Below are 22062 nucleotides of genomic sequence, written 5' to 3'. Positions count from 1 at the left end.
TATATATATATATCTTGAAAACAAATCTGAGCTGTTGATCTCCTGGAGGACAACTGGATAACTGAGTGGCCGCTATGTAGACTCCTGACTTTCGTGGACACGGCCAGATTAGCGGGGCATAGGGTCCGTGAGCTGATTGGACCTGAGGGGAGTGGATGGAGGACGGGGATGAACAGGAAGGTTTTCGGGGATTAGTTAGCGGAGAGGATCCTGGCCCTTCCCCTATCGAAGCAGGGAGCCTGACAGATTGGTATGGATGCCGATGGGGCAATCAAGGGTGCAGGTCAGGGACATTCAGGCATTGATTGGCAGGGAGCCAGTCCGATAGATCGATGGTGGTTGGATTTGGAGAATGCAAATACATCATCGGGTTGCCCTCTTCATCTGGAAGCTGGCATGGGGCTGCTTACCAACTAGGAGGATGTTAGCTGGGCGAGGTGTTCGGATCCCTTCGTACCGTGAGGTATGCAAGGATACAGAGGAGACTATAAGCCACGTCATCATGGAGTGCCCCAGAGCAGTGCAGATCTGGGAGCACTACAGAAAAAAGGGGAAACGCCGACGCATATACGGAGCCAAAATTTGCCGACGCTTTTAAGAAGCGTCGGTGGTCACAACGCTAGATGGGAGCCGGGGTGATTAGACGATGCTTAAAAGCTTCGTCGGAGTCCAAATAAACCACTTCAACTCGATCGGCCCCCACCCCACCCCACTCCAACTCAATCGGCCCGCTGCCTGCCACCCTCCTTATCCCTAACCCCTGATCTGGAGCCATGGCCATGGTCTAGCTCCAAATAGGGGAAGGAGATGCTCCAGCCCCAAAGAAAAGTGACGGTCCTTTTCTTCTCTCGTCCTCCTCCTCTCTCTCTCTCTCTCTCTCCCCTCTCACTATTTATATTTCTACTTCGTTTTAGGGTTTCGATCCGGCGGAGAGGGGATGGCGACGGAGGAGAATAGGGGATGGCGATGGAGAGAGGGTATAAGAGCACCGGCGGAGAGCTGCACATCCTCGCCGTCAACGATAGCTCCATTGACCAAAGGGGTTTTCAAATTTCTCTATGGTGCTGGAGATGCACCATGATCTTGCCTTGGTAGTCTCGGTCCAAAGTCCTGTAGATGCCTCTCTTCATCTTTCCTTTCCAATTTTTTTTCCTCCCCTTATTATTTATCTTCATTTCTTTTCCTTTTTTTATTATTTTTGTTCCTTTTTTTTTCTTTTTCATCTTCTTTTCTCTTTCCTTTCTTCATTCTTTCTTTTTTTTAGATAAATAATATAATTTCAGAGAACGAACTTTGATTGAATTTCTCTCTCTCTCTCTCTCTTTTGCAGTAACGGTTGTGGATAGCGGAAAGAGAGCTCTAGAGCTTCTGGACTAGGTATGGCCATTTATTTAAATCTTTTTAAGCTATATGTATCGAATATATTTTTTCTTAGGATTAATATGTGAATATAAGATTTGGGTTTACTAGATGTCGGAGATGACCGGGTACGAGCATGCCAATAGATTTTGAAATAGTGATGGAAATGAAGCCCCCTCCCTTGCCTCTTCCTCTTCTTCTTCGTCGCCTCCGAACGATCAGGGCTTATAAGCCATCCTCAAGGCCCCCAGAGATTTATAAATAATTTTTTAAAAAAAAAATATTTACAACGATGCTTATAAGCATCGGAATAGAGTATTTTTTTGTAGGAATAGGGATTTGCCGACGCTTATAAAGCATCGGCAAATTTCTATTTTTGCTGACGCTTTCATGTAGCGTCGATAAAAACTTTTGCCACTCCGGTATCGCCGACGCTTTTGCGATGCTTTGATTTGCGTCGCCGGAACTTTAGCCGATGCTTATAAGCATCAATAAAGGTTATAAAAAGCGTCGGAAAAGATAAGTTTTCCTGTAGTGAAGAGCTCCTCTGTCCCTTTCCACCAGGCCTTGAAGTCAGTGGAGGAGCTGTTACACTACTTGAGAGAGGCCATGAGGAGACCCAGCACAGCTGAGGCAGGGGACATGAGGGCATACCTGGCCTACCATATTTGGTTGGATAGGAATGCCCGCATGTTTGAGGGTAGGGGATCATCGCCGAGTATTGTGGTGGGCAGGGCCTCCCGCCATGCGATAGAGATCATCACGACTCCCTCGTTTTTTACCTCCGGGATGATTAGGGATATTTGGGATACCCACTCCGCTGCTACAGCGCTTGGTTTTGCCCTCATCTCTTAGGTACCCCCATCCCCTGGTTATCTCAAAGTGAACTTTGATAGTAGCTGGCTGGTGGATGGAGCACACGGAGGTGTAGGCTTTGTGATTAGAGATCATCTGGGTACGCTGGTTGCAGCTGGAGGGCAACGTACCACAAGCCGGGCCGTCATAGAGGTGGAGTTGCAGGCAGCCTGGGAGGGCATGTTCTATACGAGGAGGGTCCTGGGAGCCGACAGGATTTTTTTAGAGGGGGACTCCGTCATGGTAGTTGATTGGATACGGGGTGTGGATATGGATAGAGATGGGCGCCCACTGCTTCGCGAGATCCACGGTCTAGCCAAGGAGTCAGGCTCCTTCCAACTTGCACACGTTTATCAGGAGGCGAACGATACGGCAGACTGGGTCGCTTTCTTTGTGGCCCGGCATTTCGGTGGAGTGGTTTGGATGAGGGTCAGAGATATTCCCCACCCCTTGTATCATCTTTTTTCTTTTGATTTGGCAGGTTGTACTCATGTGAGAATTATATGAATGCCATTTTTAAGTGAAAAAAAAAATCTGAGTAATTAAATTCAATTTGGTTCAATTGACATGACCTATGTGTCACTTTAAAGGTTTCCTTTTTTTTATTCTTGATAAAGTGATATAATTTATAAAACATCACTTGATGGAGATGGTCATTGATTTGATATCTTTTCAATTCCATAATAATTTTAATTAGATTTCTCTTCTAGAGGTTCAAAGTTTGAACCATGCTAAACTTTTATGAACATGTTGGGTTCTATATATAGAGTAGTCTAGGACAAAACTCTCCCTAAATTAGGATAATTTTCCATGAATCAACGCATAATAAAAACCTCATGATCACCAAAACTCAAGTTCATAATAACTTGTTGATTTACAGAAATTTATTTGGATTAAGAAAGTAGATAAGAAAAATCTTTAGCATCTAATCTATGTTGATTTTTTAAAAACTTATTTCATATCTAAAATATTGGGAAGTAATCACGTGCATTTGCATGCGCACTGCAACTAGTCAAAATAAAGGCCAAGAAACAAAACAGAAAAACAAAAAGGAAGTAAACAACAGAGACCAACCGCCCGTTTCTCTGGCAGGGTGGAGACCACCAGCATTGGTTCTCCCTGCCCGTCGTTCTCTCGCCCGCCAACCTTATTTCTATTTTGAGCCACACCCTCCCTTTATATAAACCTCCTCGCCATTGTGACCCCCATTACAGGCCGAGCTGACCATGATCCTGTCCTCATAGTCTTCGTGGATTCGGTCGGTTGGTCTTGTCGGGTCTGGTGGTCTCCTAGACTATACCGATCCCCCAACACCACCACCCCAAAGCTCCAAAAAGTTGTAGGAGAGAAAGACAACCAATAAAAAGAGATCATCGCCAACAGGAGAAGAAAGGAGCTATAAGCTCCACCGAATGACAATGGAGGGTCTTCAGACCCGACCCAGCTTCTTCCTCCTCTCCCTCTTCTTCCTTGCCTCCGCCATCCTGTCCGGCGCCAACATCGCGGAGTTCGACGACCATTGGCAGAAGAAGGCGGAGGAGGCCTTCGCCAGATCCCGTGCCGCCTACCATCCCGACCCCGAGGCCGTCACCAACAAGTTCAATAAGGCTGTCCACTTGTAAGCCCCTCTTCCTTCCTTGTTTTCCTTCCATCATGCATGGATGGATCCCTCTCTCCTTCTTCACGTACGCGCATGATTCAGATTCATTAGGCTTGCCTCCGATGAACACGGGCAATTACAGAAAAAAAAAAGAATTTAATTTATACGTCTTCTAGAATATTTCAACTTCTTGTTGTTGTTGTTGTTGTTGTTGTTGTAATTCACCTTCTAAAAAGACATGCAGTCTCGTTTCATTTGATGATGTGCATGAATAAATTGAAGGAATGCGGTGCATGCAGGGCGGTTTCGCAGGCCCGCAACAGCACGAGGAGAGCCCTGAGGTCGGCCGGCGTTAACAAGTTCAAGGGGCCATGCGTGGCCACCAACCCGATCGACCGGTGCTGGCGGTGCCGGGAGAACTGGATGGAAAACCGCAAGAAGCTGGCCGGCTGTGCGAAGGGCTTCGGTCGCAACGCCGTGGGCGGCAAGGACGGCGACTTCTACGTGGTGACCGACCCTTCCGACAACGACCTGGTGAACCCCAAGTACGGCACCCTCCGGTGGGGCGTCATCCAGGACCGGCCCCTCTGGATCATCTTCGCTCGCGACATGATCATCCGCCTCTCCGAGGAGCTCATGATCAACAGCAACAAGACCATCGACGGCCGCGGGGCCAACGTCCGCATCGCCTACGGCGCCCAGATAACCTTGCAGTTCGTGCACAACGTCATCATCCACGGCATCCACATCCACGACATCAAACCCAGCAACGGCGGCATCATCAGGGACTCCCTCCAGCACTTCGGCATCAGGACCAAGAGCGACGGCGACGGCATCTCCATCTACGGCTCCAGCGACATCTGGATCGACCACTGCTCCTTGAGAAACTGCGCCGACGGCCTCATCGATGCCATCGAGGGATCCACCGCCATTACCATTTCCAACTGCCACTTCACCCACCACAACGATGTACGTTACGTACCCTTACTACCAATACTAATTAATTAAAAGCACTACCAAATTTCCCTATTAATTTGATGACAAACCTCTCGCTGATGATCATAATGTCATGCATGATTCATTGGTTCAGGTGCTGCTCTTCGGTGCCAGCGATTCAAACGAGCACGACTCGATAATGCAGATCACTGTTGCCTTCAACCACTTCGGGAAAGGCCTTGTGCAGAGGATGCCAAGGTGGGTGGTCCAAAGCAAAATAGAGACACTAGTAATTTCTGATCTAAATTTGTATGCGAGCTAGTCTTTGAGAAAGTAAGGTTAGATGGGTGTCGATCTAATGAAACAGATAAATTCATGGAGCAGGTGCCGCTGGGGGTTCGTCCACGTCGTCAACAATGACTACACCCAGTGGATAATGTATGCCATCGGTGGTAGCCAACACCCTACCATCATCAGCCAAGGGAACCGATTCATCGCTCCTCTCATGCAATTCGCCAAGGAGGTAGGACACCACCAACGTACAACTCGCTCGGATCATCTTTTTGTTTGTTTGTTTGTTTGTTTTTTTTTCTTCTTCATAATACACATAATATCAAGATAAATAAATGAAAGAATGAGAGAATGACGCATCCATATGGTGGAAGCTGCATGCCTCCCTGCTTGCCTGCTGAGCTGAAGTTTGGGTGTTGTTGCAGGTCACCAAGAGGGACTATGCAACAGAGGATGTCTGGAAGCAGTGGACATGGAGATCCGAGGGTGACTTGATGCAGAACGGAGCCTTCTTCCGTGAGTCGGGAAGTCCAAACACGAAGTCGTTCCACAGGAAGGACTTCATCAAGGCGAAGCCGGGGACATGGGTGAGGAGGCTCACACGCTTCGCCGGTCCGCTCGGCTGCAGAGCCGGCCGCCCGTGCTGACTGACGCCGCCTCCCATCGGACGTTCTCATAGCACCGGAGGATGAGAGAAAAGAGAGGCATGAAGTCCGACGAGAGGAGTTTAATTAGAAATACAGTACGGCGCGATCGTTGTTTGAGATGTCATCGATCATTTTATTTATTTATTAGTATTGCTATCGTTATTATTTTGTTTTAGGCTTTCCTTTTCATACAGGGCTACTCTTCAATGAACTCACAAATGATTTGTTTCTAGTTATTGCGTCCATCAAAACAAAACAAAAATAAAGAAATTAAAAGAGAACGGACAAACCTGGTCCGATCTTCGCCTTTTTAACTTTAAATTGAAGCTCTTTCAGGTTGCCTTTCATCCTGTGAGTTGATCGACCAGCTCTCGGGGTGGATTCATTTAGGCCTGTCAAAAGGTTGGGTTAGGACCCGCCTGAACCTGAGAACCCCACCCGAAGTCTTTCACGCCAGTCATGGCGGTTGTAGCGTTGTCATCAACGAGGAAGACCTCATCGAGGTCACCAGCATTGATGAGCTTGTTGAAGTCACCAGGCTAACGATGGACGAGGCTGCCACCGGAGCTAGGCGGGGAAGACAGAAGCTCGACAGTCACCAAAGGTGTCGTTATTGACTTGTACAACCACGTGATCTTGATGACTAGAGCTCATCACGGGCCGGACCATGGGCATTAAACGCTATTTATCTTCAGTCAGGCTTCAGATCCGGTCCATGATCGGCTCTATGGGGACATTGGTGCCATCTCTTGCCATTAGCCATTAGGGTGCACACCATGAGAATCATCGATTAGGTCATATTTAGTGGATTAGAAAAATAAAGGACAATATAGCCTCATTTTTAGTGGATTTGAATATCCAGTATAGAGGTCAATATAGCCTCTTTTACAACAAGCCATAACTGTTGCTTGATCAAATAAAGGACAATGTAACTTAATCCTTTTATCATTCCAATTAGAAAAATATAGGATAGAACGTACATACGTCTTGGTCGTTTAGGAATATTGAGCTAAAGATTTAGTTCCTCCGCTATGTTAAAGTATAGATTAGCACTTTTCTGCCGATTTCCAAGATCCCCTTCTCATTAAACAAAAGTATTTCATTTGCTTATTCCATAGCAAGAAGATGTGAGCCTTTCCTTTAGATGTTTTAAACAGGAGCGCAAAATGAAAGCAAGGAGACAATGGCAGCAACTTTACAAAAATAAAATAACAATCCGACTGGTGAATAGCAAGGATCAACTTTTCTTTTATTATTTTTTGGATGAGAAATAAGGAGAAATAGGTCTCCTTTCTATGGGTGGAGATCAGCCAGATAGGAAGAGAGGAAAAGAGGAAGAAGGGGTAAGCTGATGGAAGAGCATAATTTGGAACTAATTCAGTCACGCCCCAACCCGAGTTTACGAACCGAGGGTTGTGACAACCGTCGTATACTCGTAGAGAACCCTCCTTACAAGCATGCAGGGCTTTTCAACATAATCTTATAAATATGCAACGGAACAATTTAAATAATCATATATAAACTTTACTTCAATAAATAGCACAACATTTAAATGTCTCACGATTCTAACAATATTCTAGGGTAGTATATCAATTTAAATAAACTCTATTCTAAAATAACTTGTACCAAAATTTTGCTAGTCCCTCTCCTATATTGAAAACTCCGGTAGGCTAGTTCTCTAAATCTGTAAAAAAAAAAAAAAAAATGATTTCTTCAGTTGCGCATCCCTTTGGTCCTTGGATTAACTTGTGGTGAGATGGCAGCTATCTAAGAGTTGTAGCGAATATTCCATTATGTGGTTTGTAATGGAGAGGGTCCGAGCCCAAACCTCTTAACCCCAAAGTAACTCGTCGCTTAATCTATCTTCCATCTTCTTCCTCCTTTCTCTTTATTTATCTCAACGTGGTGGTCGACACCTAGTTGGAGGGTAAGAGAGTTGAGACAAAGGAGTGGAAAGAAGACATAGAGAACATTAAAGTCTTCTACTACCATTTAAAGCCAAGTGGGCTGTTGGTGATGGTCAGTCTGTTGATGTGTTAGAGGATAGTTGGATAGTTGAGTACCTGTTGAGCTAGCTACCGATGATGGTTGACTCGGCAAGGCTGGCGGGGCTCTCAATCAGTGATTTCGTTATCTCCGGCGAGGGCAGGTGGGACGAGGTGCTGATCAAAGAGGCCTTCGAAACTCAGCTGGCTGAGAGAATCCTTGCTATCCCGCTACCTCATGAGGCCACAGCGAATAGGTTGGTTTGGGCGGCCATCGGGAGGGCCAAGGTTCGCTCAGCTGATATGCAGAAGGTGATGGGTGGTGAGGGCTCTAGGCAACTTGATGGTGGTTGGATTTGGAGGATGCAGGTCCACCCTCGAGTTGCTCTGTTCATCTAGAAGGTGGTCTGAGAATGCCTACCAAGTAGGAGTGTGTTGGCGAGGAGGGGGGTTGGGATCTCTCCGTCATGCGTGGACTATTCAAAGGTGGAGGAGACGGTCAGCCACGTCCTGTTACTATGCCCACGGGTCGTCCAGATTTGGAGGAGGGCTTCCTTTCCCCTATCGAGGTTTATTGAGTCTACAGAAAATTTACTTCGGCACATGAGGTCTGCTATGCGGGCTCCAAATTTTGCCAATTGGAGTGTTATTGTTGCCTATCTAGCTTATCACATCTACCTGGATAGGAACGATAGGGTCTTCAAGGATAGGAGGGTTGCCCTGAGGGTTGTGGTAGATAGAACTATCCGTCAGGCCACCGAAGTCACTGAGGCTACTATAGATGTTTTATCTGAGTTGGCTAGGGACATTTGGATCTTTCCCTCTACTTCTATAACATCTAGGTATGTCCTTACATCCGGAAAAGCCCCCACCCTCTGGCCACCTAAAGGTGAACTTTAATGGTAGTCTGCCAGATGGTGAAGGTAGCACTGGAGTTTCATTTGTGATTAGGGACTACGAGTCTAGGCTGATTGCTGCAGGAGGGCAGCGTACCTTCGAAACATCAGTTTCTGATACGGAACTCCAGGCCACATCGGAGGGTATCTTCTATACGAGGCGAGTGTTGGAGGCTGAGAGCATCATCCTGGAGAGGGACTCAGCAGAGGTGATTAAGCAGATTGTATAGGAGGGGCCAGAAGTATCCGATCACCCGCTTTTAGATGAGATCCGGAGGCTGCTGAGAGAGCATGATGCCTTCCAAGTCGTGCATATGTTCCGGAAGACGAATATACCTACTAATTGAATCGCCTCCTTTATTGCTTACCACTTTGGAGAGATTCTCTAGAACTGTTTTGTATCTGTTCCTCCACCTCTATAGAGTATCGTGTTCCTTGACTTAGATGGCAATGCTCACGCGAGACTAGTGTATGCAGTCGATGTACCAAAAAAAAAAGCCACTGCACTTGAAACCTCTACTTCCCCCTCCTTTCATCTCTCTCCTGACCACTTCTTTTACCACTAATTGTGGTTGCTTGATTTGTGCACAAAACCCACGAGGATGTAGAGGACCTGCACTCCTCTGGAGGACTTAGAGGAGGATGATTAGCAGTTTGCAATCATTTAAGGTTACCTATGTTTGAAGAGAGTCAAACATTGCAATGGTTGGGTGGGCTCCTATCAGACCCATGCAGAGGACTCAACACCCAACTCTGAAGGACTTATGGAGGATGATTAGCACTTTACAAATTGAGGTGGCCTCTCAAGTAGTACCTACATTGTTGCATGATATGTTGCTGGCAGATGATGTTAGTTATATTTATTTCAGGCCCTGTAATTGTGCCACCTTATAAAATAAAAAAAGCCACCACCGAAATTTATACGCTGCTTATTATTGTGGCACAAGTACTAGTACCGTTAAGGGTTTATTGTGTGTGCGGAGGGTGCACCATGCAGCCCTTTACGTTGGACATAAATTAAACATGATTCATAGAGCCCGTCTACTTAAGCATGCAATAAAGATAAATTTGTCACCCCTTTGAATTGCATACTGAATCAATACTAATTAACAGACTGAAGAAAATGCTCCTTGAACAATTGAACTCCAAGTAGGGCACAATTGTCATGCTTGGACTCATCCAATATGATACCTACATGAAGGGAGCATCGATCCAAGTAGGTTGGCTCACGTATAAACTTGTAGACGATGGCCATTTCTTTGAGATATGTTGCAAAATATATATATAGTTTTGTACTAAAGCGGTCAAGAAATCCATATATAGTTAGTTCTTCAGTCTAATTTGCTGGGCCAAAGGTTTAGCTTATTTTCACTTCAACGTAAATAATAGAATGAATAAAGGTAGCAAATCAGTGCACAGAAATCGTGTACGAATTTTCTAACTATTCACACTATCCTAGGCATGGAAGCAGGATTCCTATTTTATGGGAAGTTTCCAAGGGGACAAAGGGGCATGAGAAGCGGTTCCACCTTTTCCGCATGGTAGCAATTGCATGATCCTCATCAACTGAAAATTACTTCATTGCATCTAGAAGGAGAGGGAAGCTGTAATCTCCAATATCTAAAAATAAAAATTAATCATTCTATATGATAGTGGGACCAAGAATTAATATTTAAGTAATCATCATCTTCCAATCTTAGCCCACATATTAATTTTGAAATTAGGTCTCCCATGAACTTTCTTGTAAAAAAGTACTAAAATAAATAACTGCAAGTGCAAGTAATGTAAGGACCTGTTTGGTAATGTTGAAGATATTATTTGCATCAAATTTCTGCTATTCTTTGCTATTATTCAATCTTTTTGAAAGCAATAACACTTTGCTATCAAAGATCTAAAGATTATACAAATATTTTTTTTGGGCAGCGATTTTCAAAAATTTTAAAACCAATTTTACAAATAATTTGAAAAAATAAAAGTATTTCTTCAAGCATTTTTTTTTAATTTAGCTTATTTTTCTTCTCGTGTTTGCAAACAAAAATTGAAAATAAAAACAATACCAAGCAAACTCTTAGTTAACAATATTATTAAAAAAAAAAACAAAAGGATAAGTCATACCACCTGTATGACATGCTATAAAGATGGATCTTACATCCAGCGGGAGAAATTAAAAGCAACCAATAAGATTGAGAAAGAAGAATTGCAGAAGAGGGATCTCCAACCATGAGAAAACTTTTAATTACAATAATTTTCACAACCTTGGTTGCATCTCCAGGTAAGACCAGTAAATATTCATTGTCTTAACTAAAAAGTATTTGTTTCAAGCATTCATATATTGATAAAATTTTCTTACATTTGTTTTGGCTTGCACTTCAATATCTTCCTAAAATAAAATGTATCCTTCAAGAAAAGAAAAAAAGAAGTCATGTTACACATCACAATATACTTGCAAATGTCATTTATATCTATTTGGCTCAATATAATCATCAATTTGGAAATTGTTTACAAGGATGCTCTTTATCTGATACACAATACATTGTGATTTTGGGTTATACTTTCCTCTGAATTATCCATATTGCAATATTGATAGTGTTTTCTATTTAATGAACCAGGAACAACGCATATGCCATTGGAAGAGCATAAATCTCCATTTGATTGTTGTTCTTTATGACTAGGGGAAATATATGTATGCTTCTATTGTATTTTATGAGCATGTTAATTCTATGGTATTGCATCAAAAAGTTCTGTAATACATGAGCGCCCACTCATGATATAAAAGACAAATAAAATAGGCACATTTCAATTAATAGATCAAACATATTTGACCTCTTGAACAAGAGGTCAGCTCAATCTCAACTCACAATTCATCAAAAAAAAGAAAAAGAAAATAGAAGATGATCAATAGATCAAAAATTATAATAGCTAGGTTTGATTTCAATAAAATGGGCATTATAATTAGCTAAACCCAACACTCGGGGGTGCACCACTTAAGACTTGAACCCACCAACATCTATGGTTTTTAAGAAGACATCAAAACCTTTGATTGCTAAGCATAGTAGCATAATAGGAATAAGCCCTAGTTCATAGCAGTGTTGCATTTCTTAAGTTAAACAATGACAAAAAATTCAGGCGATGAATGTTATTTGACCTACCCAGCCATTATTTAACATAATGCTACTAGATTCCGAGTATGCATGAACATGATATAGCAACATGTACAATAAGATTTCATTGTGTATGATATTTTTTCTCTTTCAGCAATCGCCTTGGCACCGATGGATGACAATCCCCGCTATGCATATTGTGATGGTCCATGCACCGAAAATTGCAATGAATATTGCATGTCCTTAACCTTCCGTGAAGGCGAATGCGTTGTGACACCTAACAAGAAGGATTATGTATCTTGCTGTTGTTATGTATACCTGTAAACAAGAAGATCTTTGGCTTTTCAAAGACCATATTTTCAGTATGGAAGTAAATAAGAAGGATGGCCTTCCATAGTATCAAGTAATTAAACCCTATGTTCCATGCTATGTTCATGATATTGTATATGGTCGTACCAGAAAACCCTCATTCAAGGGTTTAGCTTTTAAATAATGTTTGGCATTCTAGTGTCCTTTTATTTCTATGGCCAAGTAATGATTTCTTTTCCTCTAATATAACCTTTTCCTCACGAAGAATAAATAATAATAGATAATGCACAATTTCGGTGATATACTTATTGGATTCTATATGACTTATTAGGTTATCTAGTTCATACTGGAACAGATTTAATAAATATCCTTTCAACTGTTAATACTATATTCTTTAGAAGAAGAAAAAAAAAAGCTGTGGCCATTATACATTTATAACATGCCACAGTTACCAGCTTAATCATTGCAGATAAGCTATGATGCTTTCCACTCTTACCTATTCTCTTCCTCCCGCTATCTCTTCAGAGCTGCTTCCCTTGATCTCCCTCCATGTGTGTGTTGCAGTCCTCCACCAATCAACCATCTCTAAAACTCATCAAAACATATTGCAAAGCATCAATATTAAATTTAAAAGAGTTTATTCGGACCTATTGAAAGAAACAGAACACATTGAAGGGGGGGATGTAAGTTTCAAAAAAAGAACCTTTCCTAGAGCAGAACATGTAATTCGTATCAGTATCCAATTTTACAGGACTGCCTGCATCTAGTTGAACAAATACATTCCGATACTTGGATCAATCTCAGTGAGAAAGCAGAGTCTTTCCAGCAGTCACCCAGTTTGCTAAATGAATGCAAATCATGAAAAGGTTCAAACAGAACAAATTCTGTTCCATTAGGGAAAAAAAGGAATCATACTGTTATCCTATTTTTTCTAAGTTTCACCTCATAAATCCATTTTATTTCATCTCTTCTCTTCACCAACTATAAAAAAACTATAGGCATTCATCCAAAAAGCTTTCCTATCAATGGAAAACAATCAAATGGAGCGAGCAATCAGCCAAAAATATGATGCAGAATGTCAGGTGAAATGATCACTTTTGTACTGAAAAATGGAATCAAATAACCTCATTAAGCTATTGCTACATGGTTGTACTTAATCTAGAAAGCATCAATATTCCAAGGGCCAACTGCAGCATAAAGTCACATCTTCCGTGGATCTATGAAAACATTAGGAATCTACTGCATGTAATTTCCAACACAACTAGCAATAACTTGCAAAGTTGTTGATAATATTCCAATTTCATTAAAAAAAAAGCTGTATAGGGTTTTAAATGATGCAATCCACTGACAATCACTAAGAGTTGATTAGCAGAAGGATAAAATCGCTGCTGTGAAAGTTTACCATCTCAGTTTACAATGAAATTAGAAAAGCAAAAATAATTGTTGTAAACAAATTGTCGAGATATACCTTAAGAAAGAATTGGGTCCAGACATCCCAATCAAAGATCCCCAAAAGCAAACACCAGAAATGATGTGAAGAATACTTGTATAACAACATTTACCAGTCATCAAATGCTTATCCTTTGCAGGGGAAAAATTGCAATACCCTTGAATAAAAAAAAAGAGAGAAAAAGAGTAACCTACAACGTGATCTTCTTTTGCGAAGCAGCACAAGGAACAAGTCAAAACCTACCCTCAAGACAGCTTACATTTTGAAATTTAAGAAGCACAAGTTGAAACACTGGCAAGACTCCTGTAGCAACAGTGAGCACGAAAAAGTAGTACGCATTTGCACCAAACCTAAGGTATCACAATCTCACTTGGCATGAAGCGTGCAACTACAGGAAATTCAACAGAAGGGGAATGGTGTACAGAAACAAAACAATAATAGAGAAAGAAATTAATAAATTATGGAAAAATAATGAACGTTATGATGCTTACTTACAGGTTTCTAAGATAGAACTTTTTTAAATGGATACTGTATTCTCATATCTTTCAGCAACTTTTCATGGTCCAGTGATATGCAGACGAGCAACGAATATGTCAGTATCCTGCACACCTTCAAGATAACTGATGCTAATTCCTGTACCAGTTTCTTGAAGCATGCCTACATCATTAATCACCAATTACTTAGGTTATTTTGCCAATGCCACCAGCTTCAACCGTGCTTCTCACCTGAATGACACCACAATTGTCTGCTTTAAAATCAACGAAGGATTGATAAAAGAAAAGTTAAAAACAGACCAAAGAGCCAAAGATGGATACCTTACAAAGAAGATCATACAGCATTACTAGGTTAATTTCTATGGATGAGGAATGAGAATGTGTAACTGATGCACAGCAAACTGCCAAATCTACAATTGATGAGGTAATGAACAGACTTTTGTGAATGAACAAAGCAAACAACTCTACACTTGATGAGGTTAAAGTGCCTTCCCATCATTCATCTGAAGGGACAATGCTTTCATTCAATGCTTAAAGTAAAAATAACAAGGAGGAAATTTGAGAACTGCTAAAGCTGTTCAAGTTTATAACTTCATCCAAAATATAGCTCAGAACTGTGCCTTGGTCACAAAACGTGTGCACCGCAAATTGGCCCTGAATGTTGAGATTACCAAAATCTTACAGTTAGTAGTAGAGAAAAAAAAAATAGAGTTTGTAACCAATGTATCGAGTCCCATCCACCACTTTCCTCCTGTTCAGTTTCATAAGATGCTAAATACAAACTAAATTAAAGAATTAGTTCAGATGAGACCATCAATAACTCCTTTTTTTTACTTTTTTTTTTTTCTGTTTTTGAGATTAGAAGGGGCTAATCCCCACGTTTCTACCCTATACCCACCCCACCCCTCCAGGGGCAACTCCACGCGGAACCGAACGCCCATCCCCTTGTTCAAGTGGCAAGGGGAGCACTTGGGGGCAAGAACTCCGCAATTTTCAAGTGTTGGAAGGGAATTTTTACAGAAAAGTCCTGATTTTTTTTTAAAAAAAAGAAATACTTAAATTGGATTTATCGCTTCGATGATGTTTACGGTAACACTCCAGGATCAAACCAAGAAAGGGAGGAAGAAGAAAAAGAGAGATGAAAAGAGGAACAAATGCATCATACCATCCAAGAAATTAAAGCTGCTACAATGTGGATTTAACCTGACAGAGATCACAATCCAAGAATCGGAAGATGATAGGAGGTAGTTTAGGTTTTCCCGGAACAAATGCAATTGTCTCCCGCCTTCGCACCACATGTGGAGCTAGTTCGTACCGGCATTACTGCTCGTGTTTGAGCAAGCTTGGAAGCAAGTTGGTAAGACGCCAACACCCGCACGATATGGAAAATTCGGACGAGATAGTCATTGCCTCCTGCGTCCTTAATTCTATTTTTCAGTAGGATAGCGCTTTCCTTGAAGTTTCTTATAGGCAGTTGTTCACAACCTGGCTGAGGGCCCACCAGGATGGTTGGGCTAAAAATCTTATTGTATTTGTGGATCGAGTCATTGCAAACAACAAATTTATGGAATTATAGGCTGAGTTAAGTTTATATACATAAATAATTAAGAATAGTTTAGAAATAGACCAGCTCACGACATTCGGAGGTTAGGCTCTCATTAGGCCACGCACATATATAGAAAAGCAAATAGTACCGTCGACTGGATTGTTTCTTTTGCGGCTCATCATTCTGAAAGTTTCATATGAATGGATCATGGTGCAGTGTCAGAACTCTTATCTGATTTTTTATTTTCTAATTTTGTTGGCCGTATTCTCACCTATCAATTGTGAGCCGTCATTATACTAAAAAAAAAAAGAAGAAGAAGAAGAAGAAGAAGAAGAAGAAGAAGAAGAAGGAGGAGGAGGAGGAGGAGGAGGAGGAGGAGAAAGAGGAGAAGAAGAAATAATAAAAAAAAAGGGCCCGAATCTCATAGAAAAAGAAAAAAAAAAAGGCCTTAGCAAGTTGGATAGCATCCCTAGGCACCAACGTTACCCATGGTGCCTCCCAGTCGTTCGCGCAAGCTCATTAGTTACTATCGTCCCCGATCTCATAGCTTCAGAGTAAAACCGTAGGCGTACTTCTTAGTGGCTGCTGCTACATTGAGAGATGTTCGGTGCCCACTTTGTTTTTATATGCAGTCCGGTTGAATTTTTCTCTTACCTTGAAATTAAGAGATGTTCGGGGCCCACTGAACTATTTGAGTTTCCTTGGAATGCACCTGATTTGATTTGATTTGATTTTGATCCGCACCTTATACCTTGCGGATCTCAAACCAAAATTTCAAGCATATCAGGATGGAACCGCTAGTTAATGCTGTGCTAGATGATCAACCCCTCAGCATGTGTGGGTAAAGTCCTTGATTGTTACATATGACATCAAAGCCGACCTGATTCATGGTATGACTATGTGGATTAGAAAATACTGTGGCATAAATCTATTTGAGTTGTGTTTGTAATTAAATTTATAATACTTATGATTGGATATTGGATTTAAAAATGCTGATAAAGTCATTCTTTCATGACTAATTCAACGAAGGCTACTTCTTCCATCTCTCTCTGGAGTTGCCTTTTTAGAGATAGTCGTTGCCTTGTGCCTCCTAAGCCTATTTTTCAGCAGGAAAGGGCTTTCCTTGAAGTTTCTCGGAGACAGTCGTTCCCAACCCATTTGAGGGCCTATTTAGATGATTGGGCTAAAAAAATTTATTAAATTCATGGGTTAAACCAGTACAACTAGCATACTTATAGAATTACAGATTCGACTAAGTCTATATCCATAATTATATAAAAATAGCTTTGGAGTGGATCAGCCTAAATCTTGTAGGAAGCGTCACGCCCTTGTCCCATCCCAAACCCAGCATTCGGGTCCGGCACGCGATACGGCCATATGAGCCCTAGAGCAGTGCCTTAAAGTTCATGCAAGACCTAAGATGAACAAAAATCTGATAATTCCACAATTAATTTAATTAATTTAATTAATTTAAATAGACAAATCCAATATGTTTGGATAATTAAATTGGTTTAATTACAAGAACTTTCAATGTTCGTCAGTATCAAAATAAACTATCTAACTAACTGATGACTCTGATACTCGAACTCTGCGCCCAACCTATCCAAGTCTATGCATCTTGCGGCTCTGAAAAAAAGAAGAAGAAGAGGATGAACTTTACAGTCCAATAAGAATCTCCACACATCTACATCAATACAATAATAAGATAGGTTTAAAAACTGCAAAAAAAAAATATTGCACACATCATAAAATCACAAAACGACTATCAATAATATTCGAATAAACAGTATAATATGTACATTAAATATTAATAAAAAATTCATCTATTCAAGAATGATATAGCATATGATAACTCATAAATTTTCATTATTGTTTTCAATATTTTTTTTCTTTTTTTTTAATTTGGTCCGAAACAATTACCTTTACAACTTTGGGCTAAATCCTAGTCATCGCAAAATGTGACAAAGCCGGGGATGTGATGCCGCAAGCGACTTCCGCGAATGACAGAACATCCAAAGCAGCGTAACCGTCCATCAACATATCGATTCCACGCTTGCTGCTGGCTGGCCAAAGGCTTGGTGCGAGAAAGTTTAAGGTGCAGAACAACATGGCCAGCTCTCTTGGCTTAAAGTCCAACCACGCCGCTGAATTCTTCGAGATGATGTTGAACACTCGCTCTAAAGTCTAACCAATTTAAAGTAGTAGTGACTTTCTAAACGAACATCGCGAAGTCTAACCACTTGTTTATCTCTATTTATTGCTCTTTCTGATATCCGGCGTCCAAGGGAAGACACCTCTCCTGTCCACTGGTGAGTAATGAGCTCAATTCCATTGCCACAAGACTGTTAAATCTCAATCTAAGTATAGTATATCCCCCATTTGATCAGCTGATCTTGCTATTTCAGTGACCAGGTTCTGTTTCGCAGTTTGGTATTTGCAAGCTCTTGCCAGATTCCTCATGGCTCTGCCTCTGCTGTACTGCCATCCACGGGAGTTCTCTGTAGGAAAATTCTGGAGGTCATACTTCACCAGTGCCATCATTCTAATCCTTGGTTTGAGCTGCTTGGCATTCCAAACCTCAGCAGCTTCTACCACTTCAAAACTAAACGGTGCAACTGATGATCGCCTCGCCCTTCTATCCTTCAAAACTCTCATAGCCGATCGCTCTGGAGCATTAGCATCCTGGAGCAACACCACTCTCCATCACTGTCAGTGGGAAGGCGTCGCATGTGGCGGCCGCCGGCACCCAGAGAGGGTCATAGCATTAGAGCTTGACAATCTCAACCTTACTGGATCCATGTCGCCGCACCTAGGAAATCTCACTTTCCTCAGAAGGCTCCACCTCTCCATGAATCAACTCCAAGGGCCCATCCCAGAAGAACTAGGCCGCTTGTTCCGGCTTCGGTCTCTCAACCTCGGATTCAATTCTCTTGAAGGGGAGATTCCCACCAATCTCAGTAGTTGCACTGACCTCCTCAGCATCAACATAAGTAACAACATGCTCGGAGGATCAATTCCTGCGGAGTTTGGCTCCCTTTCAAAGCTCACGGTACTTGATCTTGGCGGCAACCCTCTAACTGGTGGCATTCCGTCCTCACTGGGGAACATCTCTTCTCTTATCGGCCTTCTTCTTTATGAAAATGATTTGGAGGGAAGCATTCCAGACGGCCTAGGAAAGCTCGCGAGCCTGCAAGTCTTTCATGTGGCCCGAAACAAGCTTTCAAGTGAGATTCCATCCTCTCTTTACAATCTCTCTTCCATTCAGATATTTGATGCAGGCGAGAATCGTCTTGTTGGAAATCTACCATCCAATATGTTTGATAACCTTCCGAACCTCCAAATGCTTATTTTGGACGATAACCAGTTTAGTGGTCCCATTCCAAATTCACTCCCCAATGCCTCTAGATTGGTAGAAGTTGATCTCAAAGACAACAAATTCAGTGGAACAGTGCCCTCTAATCTGGGAAATCTAAAGAACCTCTACTGGATTAATCTTAATACGAATCAGCTTGAAGCTAGAGATGCCAAGGATTGGACCTTCCTCACCTCTTTGACAAACTGCAGCCTTTTAGGGACACTAGGGCTTGCAAACAACAGGCTTGGTGGTGAATTGCCCAGCTCCATTGCCAATCTCTCCAGAAAGCTAGATTTGCTGTCAATGGGGCAGAACCAAATATCAGGAAGCATACCTGAAGGAATTGGAAACCTCGTCAATCTAACCGTGTTCTTGGTGAATGACAACCGCTTGACTGGCATAATTCCTTCTAGCATAGGGAAGCTTCGGAAGCTACGTCTTCTGGTTCTACCAAGAAACAATTTTATTGGACAAATTCCATCTTCCATTGGCAACCTCACACAATTGCTTTGGCTGTACTTGGAAGAGAGCGGCCTGAGTGGAACTATACCTGCCGAATTCGGAAACTGCAAGAGCTTGCAAGAGCTTGACCTTGCTTACAATAAGTTAAGTGGTGCCATCCCCAGAGAGCTCGTTGGCCTTAGTTCTCTATCCATATTTCTTAATTTATCAGGTAATGCCCTTGTTGGATCCTTACCCACAGAAGTTGGCAACTTGAAGAATCTTGGTCAGCTCGATATTTCGGAGAACAGATTGTCTGGTGAGATTCCAAGCACTCTTGGTGATTGTCAAAGCTTGGAGTACCTCTATATGGAAGGGAACCTCTTTCAAGGAAACATTCCTCAGGCTTTGAGCAATTTGAAAGGCCTTCAAGAGCTAGACCTTTCCCACAACAATCTATCAGGACCGGTTCCAGAATTCTTAGGGAGGTTAAGCACTCTGCTTCATCTAGATTTGTCCTTCAATGATCTCACTGGCGAAGTACCAAAAGAAGGTGTCTTTAAAAATGCAAGTGCTGTTTCCGTGCTCGGCAACGACGGCCTTTGCGGAGGTATTGTAGAATTAAATTTGCCTTCATGCAATACCAAATCTTCCAGGAAAAAGCATATGTCTGTTGCACTCAAAGCAATCATCCCTGTAATCAGTGCAGTCCTCTGTCTAGTCTTATTGCTTTCTGTGTGCATGTCTCGTCGTTGGGTGAAGAATTGCAGAAGAACTTCATCTCCACCTTCGATTAAGGATCAATTCTTGAGGGTCTCTTATTTTGACCTGTTTAGAGCAACTAATGGATTCTCATCATCTAATTTAATTGGAGCTGGAAGTTTTGGTTCTGTGTACAAGGGAGTTTTGGACTCCAATGAACAAATTGTCGCGGTGAAGGTTCTAGATCTTCAACAACGAGGAGCATCGAAGAGTTTCATGGCTGAATGTGAAGCCTTAAGAAACATCCGGCATCGGAATCTTGTTAAGATCTTAACTTCATGTTCGGGTGTCAATGTCAATGGCGATGATTTTAAAGCTCTGGTGCTTGAATTCATGCCTAATGGAAGTTTGGAGAAGTGGTTGCATCCAGAGGAATCTTTGCATTCTGGAACGAGGACCTTGAACCTTATTCAGAGATTGAACATAGCTATTGATGTTGCCTCTGCATTGGATTATCTTCATCACCATAGCCAGATGCCAATAGTCCATTGTGATCTGAAACCAAGCAATGTTCTGCTAGATGATGATATGTGTGCCCATCTGAGTGACTTTGGATTAGCAAGGATTCTTTCTGATGAAGTTTTTAAGTCCCACGAATATCCATCTAGCTCTGTCGGAATAAGGGGAACCATTGGTTACATTGCTCCAGGTAAGCATTTCTAGTGATGCCTAAAGCATCTCTTTTTGTTATTTTTAATTTTTTTTGTGCACATTTTTTGCATGACATTATCAAGAAATGTAGAGAATGAATATTTGTTTTTCTATCCCTCTCGGTACATTATGAAGTTCACCGATGCTTTTTCATGAAAAATTAAGGACGATATTTTGAAGACTTGGATAGCTTATCTGAAATGATAGCGCTAAATTCTCTAGGATATATTTAAAATACAGCATGATATTTATGTTGATTGTGGATTCTAGCTCCCTTTTTTTTGTGCAAGGCAGATGTAGAAATATCATATCCTTGATGCAGATCTTAATTTTTTTTTTTCCCCTCAAAGCAATCCTATAGATGTTAGCCAAGTGGCTCTCATTTAGCTGACCACTGCCATCGACATAATCCATTAACTTATGATAGATAATCAGAGGTTTAGCCAAGCCAGAAACCAGCATTTTTTTTTTTGTCCCAACCAAGTAGCCTGTTGTTTTAAGATACTATTACAGAGGAATCGAATCTATGTGAAAATTAAGAGATGGTATAAAAGAATGGAAGCAGTACATATTGCTCGGAAAGGAAGAAATGGGGTAAAGTGACAGTTTAGATATCTTACTTATCTACTAGATCATGTTTTGAGCCTTATGACAGCTTCTTCATTGAGCCTTATGATTTAACTCCTTGATTATTTAGACTTCTAGTCTAGATCACCATCTCTCTAAGATGGCACATTTTTAATTAACATCACTACTCCATTTTGTTCTTGTTTCTTCCAAACAAATCCTTTATGTGAATCTTATCTTTGTGACTAGAGAGTCTTTGTTTTTGCATAAAATGAAAAATAACAAAGAACTGAAAGAGTCATAATGGTGATTTCCATTGTATCAGAAAATGCGGTCAAGAACATAAACCATTAATTCACCAAAGTACATGCAATGGATGGGGAAAAGCTTGGATGATGATGATGATGATTTTTATATATCCACATCATTTGTGTATTGTAAAGTTTTACAGCTCAAAGCAAGTATATTTTCTTTAAAAAGAAAGAATAACATATTTAATTTTCAACACCAGAGCTTGGATTACATATGACATAGAAGTACTAATTATAATTTTGGCGTGCTTCATCAAAAATTGTCTGAAAATAAGATTGCAGATTCCATGTACCAAAAGTGGTGCCTAACTTTTGACACATGAATGAATTACAGAATATGGGTTGGCTGGTCAAGTCTCCACCAAAGGCGATGTCTACAGTTATGGAATCCTCTTGCTGGAGATGTTTACAGGGAGAAGACCAACTGATGACATCTCAAAGGCTGGTTTAGAACTCTATAAATATGTAGAGATGGCGTTTCCCGACCGAGTGTTGGATGTCGTGGA

At 41.5% G+C, this 22062-nt stretch overlaps 2 protein-coding genes and 1 long non-coding RNA gene across 4 annotated transcripts in view; 2 read left to right on the top strand and 1 right to left on the bottom strand.

Annotated features, from left to right (window-relative positions):
• Positions 1–3045: 3045 nt before the first annotated feature.
• Positions 3046–5923, top strand: LOC103709781 (pectate lyase-like). The gene is made up of 5 exons (XM_088722735.2): positions 3046–3832; positions 4114–4783; positions 4905–5008; positions 5135–5289; positions 5450–5923. The coding sequence occupies exons 1-5, from the start codon at positions 3627–3629 to the stop codon at positions 5686–5688; spliced, it is 1374 nt and encodes a 457-aa protein (XP_088578861.2). The 5' UTR covers positions 3046–3626; the 3' UTR covers positions 5689–5923.
• Positions 5924–11629: 5706 nt separating this feature from the next.
• On the bottom strand, positions 11630–15740 carry LOC103709783 (uncharacterized). 2 transcript variants are annotated; one of them, XR_003386217.4, is made up of 3 exons: positions 13925–15516; positions 12476–13817; positions 11630–11988 (listed from the first exon to the last, which is right to left on the bottom strand). It is a non-coding gene; the product is annotated as an uncharacterized LOC103709783 (long non-coding RNA). The 2 variants fall into 2 exon arrangements; XR_005513014.3 differs by having other exon boundaries at positions 12476–15740.
• Positions 15741–17453: 1713 nt separating this feature from the next.
• The window catches only part of LOC103709798 (receptor kinase-like protein Xa21), a 5106-nt gene continuing 497 nt past the window's right edge, over positions 17454–22062 (top strand). The window contains exons 1-2 of the mRNA XM_008795294.6: positions 17454–20676; positions 21891–22062. The exon at positions 21891–22062 is cut by the window's right edge and continues 497 nt beyond it. Of these exons, the coding sequence (XP_008793516.4) occupies positions 17928–20676; positions 21891–22062 (2921 nt within the window). The 5' untranslated portion in view covers positions 17454–17927. The remainder of the gene's footprint in view (positions 20677–21890) is intronic.

The sequence above is a fragment of the Phoenix dactylifera genome, chromosome 5 (assembly GCF_051530095.1).
Source record: "Phoenix dactylifera cultivar Ajwa chromosome 5, Ajwa_hap1_PhDact_Kaust_v1.1, whole genome shotgun sequence".
NCBI lineage: Eukaryota > Viridiplantae > Streptophyta > Magnoliopsida > Arecales > Arecaceae > Phoenix > Phoenix dactylifera.
This window is presented reverse-complemented; position numbering and strand designations above follow the sequence as displayed.

What these genes read in the sequence shown, in the direction of transcription:
- LOC103709781 (XM_088722735.2), top strand. Translation starts at nt 3,627, where the DNA reads ATGACAATGGAGGGTCTTCAGACCCGACCCAGCTTCTTCCTCCTCTCC. An exon ending in TTCAATAAGGCTGTCCACTT is followed by an intron (nt 3,833 to 4,113) that starts GTAAGCCCCTCT and finishes CGGTGCATGCAG; the next exon opens with GGCGGTTTCGCAGGCCCGCA. An exon ending in GGAGGTAGGACACCACCAAC is followed by an intron (nt 5,290 to 5,449) that starts GTACAACTCGCT and finishes GCTGAGCTGAAG; the next exon opens with TTTGGGTGTTGTTGCAGGTC.